The sequence below is a fragment of the Xyrauchen texanus genome, chromosome 16, assembly GCF_025860055.1.
Source record: "Xyrauchen texanus isolate HMW12.3.18 chromosome 16, RBS_HiC_50CHRs, whole genome shotgun sequence".
In the NCBI taxonomy this organism is placed as follows: domain Eukaryota; kingdom Metazoa; phylum Chordata; class Actinopteri; order Cypriniformes; family Catostomidae; genus Xyrauchen; species Xyrauchen texanus.
Genome location: NC_068291.1, coordinates 27255985 through 27270119, shown reverse-complemented (window position 1 = coordinate 27270119; position 14135 = coordinate 27255985). Strand labels below are relative to the sequence as shown.

The following is a 14135-nucleotide window of genomic DNA, read 5'->3' as shown; positions in this document are numbered from 1 at the left end:
CTGGCCAAATTGAGAATAGATACTAATGATGCTGCAAATTATTTACATGCCCACAGCAAGCCACGTCCTACATAAAGTCAATTGAGTAAGTCATTGTGTGATACTTAAGTTGTAGCAGAATGGGGCTGACTCACTGAACATTCACTGTCCGAGGAAAATGAGCGCCTATTTTATTTATTTTTTTTGCTGCTTCCACCTAGTGGCTGGGGTTTGTTTTGTGGAATAACTCTCCTTCAGGAGAGTTTGTGTATGAATCTGCATGTTCTTTGTGCTAATGCCTCGTATTGGCTGGAGTTTCTTTTGTGGAATATTTCTTGCAGGGCATTGGAGTGATTAGGTCAGTTATTGAATTCTTTATGTCGGCCGTTGGTATTAATAATGCTATTAAAGAATCTTAATCTCTGTAGCTCCACGTCTTTGTCTACTGATGAAGACACCTTAATAAAAAGGTTTTGGAGCAATGTGGGCAGTTGGGCTTCAGTACATTTATCTATGATTGGGAAGGTTATTGTTATTAAAATGAATTGTATTCCAAAATTCAACTACCTGCTACAATCTCTCCCTGTAGATGTCCCCCTCTATTTTTAATTTTATAGCATAGCGAAGTCCTTTATTTGGAATGGTAAACGTCCCAGATTGCATTTCATTAAGATACATAGGCCGATTGACAAAGGTGGCTAGACTTTATTATTATGCATTCAGTCTCAGACATTTGGCTCATTGGTTGCTTCCACCTGAGAGAGTCCCTCCCTAGTTTTGTATTGAAGAGGAAGTTCTTGCCCATATTTCGCATTGCAAAGCCTTTCTATTAAACTGACTGGTCAAGTTAAGTTACACCCCGTTATCTCGCATTTGCACTCTTTATGGACAAAAGTGTCCAGAGAGTTTAATTCAGACATTTATTTAAATGATGCCGCGATCATATGGCTGAACCCAAAATTATGTTTTGATAAGTCCCCTTTCTGCTGGGCAGAGTGGATTGAGAGGGAGGTTAATACGCTCAGTGACCTACGTATATGAGAGTGGAGTGTTGAGATCCTTTGAAAATATGGTTCAATATTTTGGGATCCCCAGCTCTAAATTCTTTAGGTATTTACAGCTGCGCAACCTGCTTTGTACTATTTTTGGGAGTAGCATACACCCCCCTAAATTGGCAGACACTCTGGGAGTGGTGATTACTGCTTTTGGAAAAGGTCATGGTGTATCAGTGTATTACTTCCTGTTAACTCAGAGTCTGGGGGATGGAGTTTCAAATTCTCAAGAGATTATGGGAGAAAGATTTAAACTTAGTATTGAAGGAAGGAGTGTGGGCTGGGATTATAAAATATATCAAATCTACATCTAGAAATGCAAGGGTGCGCTTTATGCAATTTAAGATTTGACATCGATTGGACATTATTGGACCCACACTAGATTGTATAGGCTTGGCCTTAAAGACACACCCACCTGACAATCAGAAGATGGGGACACAACCCATGTTTTCTGGTTGTGTGTTAAGATCCAAGAATTTTGGTTGAGGGTTCAGAGTTTTACGTGTGACATATTGGGTACTCAAATCTCATTTTGCCCCAGACTCTGTATTTTAGTCGATGGGGCGGTCATTGATGTAGGGGATAAGTACATGAAGAATTGGGTCCTGGCTGGTGTTATAATAGACAGACAGGTCATCCTTAGGAGATGGAAGTCGGCTGGAGCGTCCTCGTTTCGTGAGTGGTAGGAGATTGGCAGGGTAGTGACATTTGAAGATTTGTAACATAGAAGGCTAGGCAACATAAAACTGTTGAACTAGATATGGGGCAGCTATTTAGCCTTTTTAGAAGGCTGTCGGGGAGGGGCAGTGGAGGGAGGCGTGTTGTTTTAAATGTGTGTTTTAACCTTTTTGTTTTTGAATGTATACTTTTTTTTTTATTTCTTTTTTTTATATTTCTAAATATGTTCTGCTGTTTTATTGTCTGTTTGTGTGTCATTGTCAATAGGCATTTGACCACCGCCTAATGCCTCTTTGTTTTGGGTGGAGGATGGAGGGATTAATGTTCAGGGTGATGGGTTGTACATTTATATAATTTGATTCCAAATATACTGTTATGTTTTTTTATTATTATTTGTCATAGGAATAAAAAAAAATATATATATTTTTAATAAAAAAAAAGAAAGAAAGTGATTTACAGTATGTGGCATTATGTGTTTTTTGGACATTTAAAGTTCTGGTCACCATTCACTTGCATTGTATGGACCTACAGCGCTGAGATATTCTAAAAATCTTTGTTTGTGTTTTGCAGAAAAAAGAAATTCATACACATCTGGGATGGCATGAGGAAGACTAAATTATGAAATTTGGGTGAACAAACCCTTTAACATTGAGTGCTTATTACAGTATTATATGATGATGCTACAATTAGTAATATCACATAACTAAATGAATAATTGTGGTTTATCTCCTGATTTTACTAGTGTTTTTTGCTTTGTGTTGAGAATAAAATGTTATTTTTCACTAGAACACGTCACATATGAATGTCTATAAGAGGCAAAACAACACAGAAGTACACTTTTAGAAAATAAATCTTTAATTTAGGTTATTTTTGAATGTTTTCCATCGTGTTTGTTCAGATCTGATGTGCTCTTTATTCTAACTGCTCAGGTGCTGTTTCTGGTCTCTGTATTGTTGATTTCAGAGGGCTGACTTGGCAGACACCCGTGCATATTTATAAATGCAGAGAATCTGTGCTAGGGGAGACAATGCACTTTATTTAGACTAAAAAAAATTAGCACGCACACACACACACACACACACACACACACACACGCATATTCAGGGAGACAAAGTACCTGTATAGTTGTCTCTGGATAGACTAAATCTTCAACTTAGACTTACATTTTGGATAGATGGATGGATGGACCCAGATAGATTACTGTATGCAATGAAATAAAATGTTAACCTAAAAATATGCTAAATGTTTTCATTCAAGTAAAATAATTATTTAAAAGGTCTGAATCAACCTGACAACATTAGGTTACACACCAACAAAACACATTTTAAGGGTTATATCAGGCGAAATAGCTCTTTATGGTACTTTTTATAGTAAAGAAAGAAAGACAGACGGACAGACAGACAGACAGATAGATAGTGCAAAAGAGATTTTTATTGTAGAACAGAAAATTTACTTTTAAGCAGTTTAATTGATGGCAAAGATTTTGTTAACATTACTAGGTCTTTAGGGATCCAATGCCACACAATACACACACAATGCACAAACAAAATTAAAGTAAAATATTAAGTGTAAATTTGTGAAGGAATTGAGCTCACTGAAATTTAATAAATAGATAGACGTACCCACATTGCAAACCATATCAACACATCTCTGCCTTGAACAAAGAACTTAATTATGCTGTATATTTAACTCTATCTTTCTTTATCTCTGTCTCTCTCCCTCAGGGCATCAGTAGTTTGTTTAGTTCCCTGAAGGTGGTTCGGCTGTTGCGTCTGGGCCGGGTGGCTCGTAAACTTGATCATTATATTGAATACGGTGCGGCGGTCCTGGTTCTGCTGGTCTGTGTATTTGGACTGGCGGCTCATTGGCTGGCCTGCATCTGGTACAGCATTGGAGACTATGAAGTCATTGATGAGGACCTTAACACAGTACGTACAGACAGCTGGCTGTATATGCTGGGTGAGACCACTGGGGCACCCTACCGGTTTAACGCCAGTGGGACGGGAAGATGGGAAGGTGGACCTACGAAAGATTCTGTCTACATCACATCTCTATACTTCACCATGACCAGCCTGACCAGTATCGGTTTTGGAAATATTGCTCCAACCACAGATGGAGAGAAGATCTTTGCAGTGGCCATGATGATGATTGGATGTGAGTCAATAAGCTTTATAAACAACATATTCCATTAACACCTGTGTTCCAATATCACAATGTTTGAGAACACTTATAAATAGAAGAGTTTGATAATATAACTATTACTATTGCTCATACTCACGGTTATTTTTATATTTAAAAAAAAATCTAGTCCTAAAGATTATACTTCTAATCTGCATTGCTTTTACTAAGGACATAAATTATATCTCAAACCATGTTGCTTGTTGAGGAGAAATATGTTATTTCTTTTCTAAGTAATCAAAGTTGCGAATTTTGCCTCGTAGATTCTAATTATGCAAAAAATCCCATTGACTTACATTGAAGGAAGCAACTAATCATGGAATATAGGGACCACAGAGCCTTGGAGATGGGCTTTTTTGACACGGGCCAATAGGCAAACACCTAACAACTACCTAGAAGACCTTAGCAACCACATAGAATCTGTGTAGCAAAGGGCTGGCAACTGCATGCAACACCCTTGCACCTTTTAGCATCTTAACTTTTATTTGGTTCTGATAGCGAAATGTGATTTGGGGTAAAAATGACACAGAGAAATGGTGGAACATTGACTTCTGAGGTGAAGCCTGCAGGTTCATCTACGGTGGGGCTTGCACAGATCACACTGCCATTGAGCTGTGACTCACCATTCAGAGGAAAATGAGTCAGTGATGAGAGAGACAGTGCGTCCATTATATGTGCTATTAAACATGACCAGCTGCCAGTACGCTGTTATTTATATGATAGATCTCCCTCACGAGAGGCTTATTATCAGAGTAAACATACATACAGTAGCTGCAGGGTTTAGCTTTACAAATGTTTCTGAACAAACATCCATCACAAAACGTCACTAGGGTTTGTTCCATGACCCAGCTTACACTAACTAAAGAGGGGCTAGAAAATGTGATCAGATGATTCTCTGGCAAATTAATAACAAATTCACTGTTTCCTCATTAGAAAGGTAAAATCTTACATATCTCCATCCCTCCTATTATTGACATTGTTTTTAGCATTATCAACAAACATACATATATGTTATACAGACGGCTGTGAGAGCCAATATTGGCAACCAGCTCTAAAAATTAGAGGGAATGTAGCTGCTGAAGGGAAGCTGGATTTTATAATCATATTCCTGTACAAATGGTATTCCTAAATGAACGATAATCCTGAATGCTTTCCATATAAACTGTAAAAAAATTCCTCTTAGATTTACAGTAAAATACTGGCAGCAATTTCACCAGCAATTTACTGCAAATATACAGCACAGTTAAAGTAAAGCTCAAATGCAGCTTTTTACTGTATTCATCAAATAATTACAGCTACTGTTTTTCAAAGTAAATACAGTACAGTGCTACATACTATGTTGTCACTTTAGTTTCTAGCATGCGCTGCGACATGAACTATTACTATTACTTGTTTTTTAAGGTTCAGGTTTTACTTTTCATCTAAAAGTATGATTGTTGATTGTCACCTTTATTTTATGCTGAGTGTTGAAATCTGTGTGACTAGTTGAGATTTCACAAATTTACCACTCTTTTTCAATGCTTATAATTCAATTACTTATGCATTTTATAATGACATAATGCTATTGCCTCATTTAGTGGCATTTGCAAGTTATGATCAGACTAATAGTCTGACCTTAAGTTTAGCTTTTTTCCTTCCAAGTAACACAATGCAAATAATTGTATTTAACTAAAACACATTAACACTGGCTGGAAGAACATTAAGAAAAAATAAATAAGGTCCCAGCCCAGGGGAACACCAATCACCAAAATGGTGACTTTAAACAAAACAACTATATAGGATAAAAAAAAAATCACTAAATAGTGCTCTATTAATTCTGAATTAAAACTTCAGTACATGTCCCCATAAAACCCTGATGGAACTCAAGCATATAGTACTTATTCACGCGCAAGGGCTGATCTGTATTTTACAATTTTAGGATTACAGTGCAATACTGTTATTTTACATTTATACAGTATTTTTTTTAAGGTTTAATTGTACTTTTTTAATTGCATTTAGACAAGTGAAGAATGAGGGTGACAGGGTTGGATCAAGTATTGTTTTTATGTGTCAACAGCTTGAACATTTACAATAAGCCACAGATCTATACTACAATTTGGGTTTTAAAATATATGCTTCAAAATGTTGCTAGCTTTCACCAAGATGGCACTAGAATTTTAATGTTCATCTTCCTTTAATGTATATAACATAGCATATAACAGCTTTTTACTGTTACAGTAAACTTTACAGTAACTCTATCTCCCAGAATGCAACATTTTTAACTGCTGTATTTAAGAATGACAGTAGATTGCTGTTAGAATTCAGCCTTAAATTTACTGAATTTTTTAACGGTGAACATCAGAATTTAGAACTAGAAGGAATGCAGTCATAGACTAATTACTGAAAGAAAAGTCTGTAGGGAAGACATTTAAAGAAATATTCCGGGTTCAATACAAATTAAGCTTATTCAACAGCATTTGTGGTGTAATGTTGATTACCACAAATACTGTAGTAAATGGTAAATGGTCTGCACTTATAGCACTTTTTTTTTAACCTTAGAGTTTACCAAAGCGCTTTACACTGTGTCCCAATCACCCACTCACACACACTCGTACACCAATGACGGCAGAGCTGCCATGCAAGGCGTTAGCCTGCCATTGGGAGCAACTTGTGGTTCAGTGTCTTGCCCAAGGACACTTTGGCATGTGTTATCTTGTGGGCCGGGAATCGAACCACCAACCCTGCGATTGGCAGATTAGTAATTTTGATTTGTCCTTAATTTTCTTTAAAAAAAGCAAAAATATGGGTTACATTGAGTTACTTGTAAAGTAATTGAGTAAAAATACTTAAGTATTATACTTAAGTATAATTTTTTTGGGATTTGCACTTAACTCAAATGCAATTTAAACAGAATACTTGTATTGTTACTTAATTAAATTTCAAAAGAAAAATGTAACTTTTTTACTCCATACAATTTTATTTAAACTCAAAGTACTCACTACATTTTTGCAGATAATCAAAATCTTACTGTACTGAAGCTGCCTTTTCCACCAGAGGTCAGTCATTTCAAATGGAGTGTTGCAGAGTGGCGGCTGTGTGGAGTTCTGACCATCTGCAGAGATGGAATTTCGAATCTAATTTGAGCTTTGGATATGTTGAAATATTTGTGCGACTAGACTGTATGTGACAGTCCGTCTGAATGTGATGTATTCATTCAAATCTATGAGCAGGAAGTGTGAAACACTGACGGTTTTTGTCATAAACTTTATTCTACACCTGCTACTTCTACAGATTGCAATTTTAAAAAATATATATATAATTCACATTGCATATATATATATATATATATATATATATATATATATATATATATATATATATATATATATATATATATATATATATATATATTTGCAATGTGAATTATATATACATATATATATATATATATATATATATATATATATATATATATATATATATATATATATATATAAAATAGGGTTGTAACGATTTACTCATCTCACAATTCAGTTCAAACCAATCGAATTTAACAATATCCTCTCTCACACAACCTCTCTTCATTTCATTCTAGCTTTTTAAATAGTTAAGTACAATTTCAAGTAAATACTTTTTTACTTTCACTCTAGTATATTTTTGGCTAGAGATTTTAATTGAGTAAAACTTTTACTCAGTATCCATACTTTCACTTAAATATAATTTCTGAGTACCTTTTACACCCCTGCTTACAATGGATGTGAATGGGGCCAATCTGTAAACGTTATATTCACTGTTTCAAAAGTATAGCTACAAGACATAAACAATATGTGTATTAACATGACTGTAGTGCGATTAATCCCTTACTAAACTTTTCTGTGTAAAGTTAGGTCCAATTTTACAAATGAGTTGCCATGATGATATAACACCTAAAATACCGATCGGTATTGGCATTATATTCACATTTTATGATCGGTAATTTGGCTGTTCACATAATCCGATCACTCATGCCGATCACTCAAAAGATGAGTGGATCCTTTAAGATTTGAGCAGCACTGTGTGGGTTGTTGGAGATGAGATTGTTGGTGGACTTTAGAGTGCCCACTTTTTTGTTTTTTGCCCTGGGCAAAATGCCGATCTTTTAGGTCGCTGAATTATCAGGATCAGTATCGGCCGATCTGGTGACGGAATCGGCAGGGGCGGATTATGACTATTGAGGGCCCTCTAGCCAGTTTTCTTTTAGGGCCCCCTCCGGGCCAATTATCTTTTAGATTGAATTACATTTTAAAGTTGAGATCCACGCAATTAATTTTCATTGATTTAAGTCTCTTTATATACTCTAACAGTTATTTACAGTCAGATTCATTCTAATCACACATAGGGCAGATGTGGTAAAAAACAAACAAACAAAAAACACTCAACTGAAACAAGTTTGCTGAGCAGGCGCTGTTCCTAAAGAGACAGTATACCATTTTAGCACTTATTATACTTATCAATATAAACTCAATGTAAATGCTTGTAATTACTGCAAATTATGAATACAAAAACAAGCATGTAACAAAATGTGAGATAAATGTGTATGTTTAAAGGGAAAATAATAAGTTATGAAATATTTTAACTTCATCAAACACTTTAAATATTGAAGAATTTAACAAATAGGTTCCTACAGCATTTGTGGATGGGTTTGGTGAAACCCACGCAGGGCCCTGCTCCATAAACCTAATGTTAACCTAGTAATAGTATTAGTATAAAATAGTAAGAATTATATTTTATGCTCATTGTGGTAAATCATGCAGGTCAAAATTGACAGGTAATTTGTTTCATTACACAAGTTAAATGTTATATGTGTAATTCTATTTTCATATTTAGGTTCCAATCTTGTGAATTAATTATACACACTGTTTTATTGCTTATGTTTAAAGGCTATAACTTTAACTTTTTTAAGCTACATCCAACAAACTATGCAAAGAGTTCAGGCAGTTCTGGCTCGCACTGCTATACTTACTCATCTAAGTTATGGGGTGCATTCTATTCAGAAGTTATCATCCCTATACCCTATTCCCTTCAAAGACTTCACCCTCCATCGTGAGAGCTTTGGAGGGCTGAAAGGTGTGGGGTTCAAAAATAGTGGTCATTTTATTTGATTGGAAATTTTGACTGTTTGGAACGACCCTACAGCTTGGCTACCATTATTGTCACCATTATTACCATTTCTCCCAACCAAGGCATAATTTTTGCTTTTAAATTGGCCACAAATCCCCAAGACCACATTACATTGACAGAATGTTCAAATGAGCTGAGTTTGTTTTGGAATGCTCATGCTTTTTTCTGACTGTAAGACCTGTAAAAGGTTCTAACTTAAAGTGTTTAAAACTATTTTAAACTTTCAAACAAGGTTTTGTCAAACCAAGATTATAGTTTGTCTCAACAAACTTTACATATCTAGTTTAACCTATACTTTTCCACAATAAAATATACATTTTTTATTTTCCACAACTAAGACAAGTTATTTGTTTATAATGTAAGGCAAACATGTAGATTTGGCATGTTTAGAGTACACCCTGGGATTTTTAGTGAGTTTGGCCATGATAACTTCCTGAATTGAAATGCTCAGTTTAAAGCTGCCAGGCCCTTTAAGACTTTAATGTAAATGCCCACTGTTGTGATTGGCTAACATCGTGCAGCCCTTCCAATAGTGCCATATATGAAACATAGTCCGAAGAAAATGAACAAATTCCACAAGACCACAACATTTATAAAACTGAATTTCAGAATTAACATAGATCACATCCAATGCAATTTCATTAGGTGAAAAAGGACTTATTGATCTGTTTCTCACCCACACCTATCACAACATTTCTGAAGATATGGATTTAACCAGTGGAGTCTTCTGGATACTTTTTTCTGACTTATGTGATTTTTGGAGATTCACTTGCATTGTGTAGACCTTACAGAGCTGAAATATTTTTTCTAAAAATCTTAATTTGTGGTATGCAGGAGAAAGAAGCCAAGAAAGCAAATTTTAATTTTTGAGTGAACTTGCCCTTTAAGGAATTAAAGCATTTCTTTAGAGCAATTTACAATTTCAGTTCAAGTGTCAAACTGTTTCTTACAGCTCACATGCCACATTGTTTTATGTTTATGCTGATTTGATAATAGACAATCAGAATGTTCAGCTTGCTTGCAGCATCACAGTACAGTCTGGTTTCAAAAGCTTCAAGGGGATGTTAACTTATAGTCTTTTATTTTACAAGTGCATTTCAGATTATATGAAGCCTGGTAATGTTTCATCATGTTTATGGAGATGGTTTAAGTCTGCATTGAGTGTAAACAATTGATTGATGCATGGCTTGCATCATACTCAAGGGCTTTATTCTATGCTCTGGCGAAGTTGTGAGAGAAATTAGTCATTTCTTTGAAATAAAAATGGAAATGCAGATGCTGATTTCATGGGTTGCTTGGGGAACAAAGCTGGCAGCAAGTGCTGGAATGCCTGTCCTGTTGCCACGGCAACCGCTAGCTTGGGGCACTAGTTTAACAAATGGTAGAAAATGTATATCCGATTGTGTCAGGGAATCAGATAGTAACATGCCCACACACAGACATAGAGTATACACAAGGTTTGTGTGTGTGCCTTGTTTTCTTCACATGTTCAATTCATATACTGTTTTAAAGGTCAGCTGTGTGCTGTGTTGATGTACACGTGCAAGTTTGTGAAGACGTGCCGAGTCATTTGAGACAGATACAAACTTGAAGCAGCTTTCATCTTTTTTCCTACAGGAGGTTTTGTCAGCTAATGGCTTTATACATATTGCAATAGATATGTGTTCTTGAGTTACACATACATTAATTTCAATGCTGTGAAATACTTTGTGTTTGGCGTGTTTGATTGATTGCTCAATTCCTCTCTTAAATCTTTTAGTCCATGTCTACTACTTTGATGCCAAAAACTAGGAGTTAGTGTACTCCTAAAATCTGACAAATGAACTTTCATCAGATATACACTCACCTAAAGGATTATTAGGAACACTTGTTCAATTTCTCATTAATTCAATTATCTAATCAACCAATCACATGGCAGTTGCTTCAATGCATTTAGGGGTGTGGTCCTGGTCAAGACAATCTCCTGAACTCCAAACTGAATGTCAGAATGGGAAAGAAAGGTGATTTAAGCAATTTTGAGCGTGGCATGGTTGTTGGTGCCAGACGGGCCGGTCTGAGTATTTCACAATCTGCTCAATTACTGGGATTTTCATGCACAACCATATCTAGGGTTTACAAAGAATGGTGTGAAAAGGGAAAAACATCCAGTATGCGGCAGTCCTGTGGGCGAAAATGCCTTGTTGATGCTAGAGGTCAGAGGAGAATGGGCAGACTGATTCAAGCTGATAGAAGAGCAACTTTGCCTGAAATAACCACTCGTTACAACCGAGGTATGCAGCAAAGCATTTGTGAAACCACAACACGCACAACCTTGAGGCGGATGGGCTACAACAGCAGAAGACCCCACCGGTACCACTCATCTCCACTACAAATAGGAAAAAGAGGCTACAATTTGCAAGAGCTCACCAAAATTGGACAGTTGAAGACTGGAAAAATGTTGCCTGGTCTGATGAGTCTCGATTTCTGTTGAGACATTCAGATGGTAGAGTCAGAATTTGGCGTAAACAGAATGAGAACATGGATCCATCATGCCTTGTTACCACTGTGCAGGCTGGTGGTGGTGGTGTAATGGTGTGGGGGATGTTTTCTTGGTACACTTTAGGCCCCTTAGTGCCAATTGGGCATCGTTTAAATGCCACGGCCTACCTGAGCATTGTTTCTGACCATGTCCATCCCTTTATGGCCACCATGTTCGAATCATTTCAAATTGGTTTCTTGAACATGACAATGAGTTCACTGTACTAAAATGGCCTCCACAGTCGCCAGATCTCAACCCAATAGAGCATCTTTGGGATGTGGTGGAACGGGAGCTTCGTGCCCTGGATGTGCATCCCACAAATCTCCATCAACTGCAAGATGCTATCCTATCAATATAGGCCAACATTTCTAAAGAATGCTTTCAGCACCTTGTTGAATCAATGCCACGTAGAATTAAGGCAGTTCTGAAGGCTGAAAGGGGTCAAACACAGTATTAGTATGGTGTTCCTAATAATCCTTTAGGTGAGTGTGCATATATATATATATATATATATATAATATATATATATATATATATATATATATATATATATATATCCATCCATCCATCCATCGTCAACCGCTTATCCTGTGTACAGGGTCGCGGGGGCTGGAGCCTATCTCAGCTAACATTGGGTGAAAGGCGGGGACACCCTGGACAGGTCAGCCAGTCCATCGCGAGGGCTATATATATATATATATACATATATATACATATATATATATATATATATATATACATATATATACATATATATATATACATATATATATATATATATATATATATATATATATATATATATATATATATAAACGAAGTTGTTCACTCCGTAGTTTTCTGCTGCTGAAGCGCCCAGGGGTATTTGCTCAGGCAGAGGAATTCAGCTCTGTGAACTTGCTTGCTCGCTCGGCTCCGAAGAAGTTATCTGATGTGTGTTTGCAGCGTCACTCCTTTTATACCAGTATGTCCAGGGGAGTGGAATGCAAATTTCACGCGGCAATTTCCATTGGCCTTTTCTCAAGATCAGAGATGTCTGGGTTCCGCAGGAGCGACCCCTAGTGTCAACACATCGACACAACGTCGAGTGAGTGACAGATAGGTAACTAAAATCTATTGGCTGTTTTTACAGGGTACTTCAACATATTAAGCAGTGGTGTGCATGTGGGTAACCCAGGTTCGAATTGGGTTAAACACCCCACGATTTCATGGGGTGTTTAATTTGGACAACTAAGATTCATCACATGGTCTCAAGGAGATACAGATGCTTCATTCATAGTTCATAGTTGAACAGTTGTGTCCAGCCAGATTTGTCCTCCAAAAAAAAATTGTCCTGAATATTTGATGACCCTGATACCATGACAACTACATCAAAGTGATCAGAACCTGTCAGTGTGAAATGGGAAATTCAAAACATGCATGAACAGATGATCCGTTCTTCATACCTAAGTGAATCAAAGCCTGTTTTCCAGTTGATCTGGTGCTCAATCGATTTACCTTGGCCAAATTCCCAGGCATCCTAACCTTTCAACTACCGTAATTTCCGGACTATTGAGCGCACCTGAATATAAGCCGCACCCACTGATTTTTAAATAAAATATTATTTTGAACATAAATAAGCCGCACCTGTCTATAAACTGCAGGTGCCTACCGGTACATTGAAACAAATGAACTTTACTCAGGCTTTAACGAAACACGGTGTGGCAGCGGGGGGCGTAGTCAACCGCCCGTCCGGGAGAGAAAAGCGGTAAGGGCGCTTACACCTGAGCTAAATTATGTCTAACACCGGTGTCTAATTTCAGTAAGCATAGGGAGAGCGGCATAAAAAGGCAGCAGCCACAGAGCTGAGAGAGTGACACACGTCAGTCTAGTGTTGGCGCATAGAAGAATTGAGAAACTTTATAAAATTGATTGTAAACATTGCTGTGGCCATTAAAAGCCTTACCTGGAACGTCAAGTGCCCTGCTGAAAACTGTCACACTGGTGCCCGTGTGACAGTTTTCCCAAGAAGGACACGTGAAGCAGGGCACTTGAAATTAGACACCGGTGTTAGACATAATTTAGCGCAGGTGTAAGCGCCCTTACAGCTTTTCTCTCCCGGACAGCGCTTGACCACGCCCCCGCTGCCACACACGGCTTGTAATAAAACATTTGCAGTAAACAGTAGCCTACCAAGAAAGTCATTGGTCACTATCTTCCTCCTCTTGTGCACATGAAACCACTGAAGTCATCTCCTTCGGTGTCGGAGTTGAATAGCCTCAGATTTAGTTGTCTTTTTGCACTGAGTCAATTCCTCACGCTGCTGTTTCCAACGTCTTATCATCGACTCATTAAGACCAAGCTCCCGTGCAGCAGCCAGATCAATCGCCTTCAACTTGAAAGCAGCATCATATGCGTTTCTCCATGTCTTTGCCATGGTGAGGGTGACAAAATGACTACCGTAATCAGAATGATGGGAAGTTTGAGCGCGCACGATTTAATCTAAACAGTAAACAAAAAAGTTGTTTTGACCTTAACCCGTTCGGCAATTTCATTGGTCTAATGAAAGCTTCACGCCGCCAAAAAACTGAGCACGTCACAGAATGTTATTT

The 14135-nt window shown here is 37.2% G+C and overlaps 1 protein-coding gene across 1 annotated transcript in view; it reads left to right on the top strand.

The window, feature by feature from the left end:
• Window positions 1-14135, top strand: part of LOC127656752 (potassium voltage-gated channel subfamily H member 1-like) — an 85535-nt gene that overhangs the window by 27380 nt on the left and 44020 nt on the right. The window contains exon 9 of the mRNA XM_052145223.1: window positions 3434-3863. Within this exon, the coding sequence (XP_052001183.1) occupies window positions 3434-3863 (430 nt within the window). The remainder of the gene's footprint in view (window positions 1-3433; window positions 3864-14135) is intronic.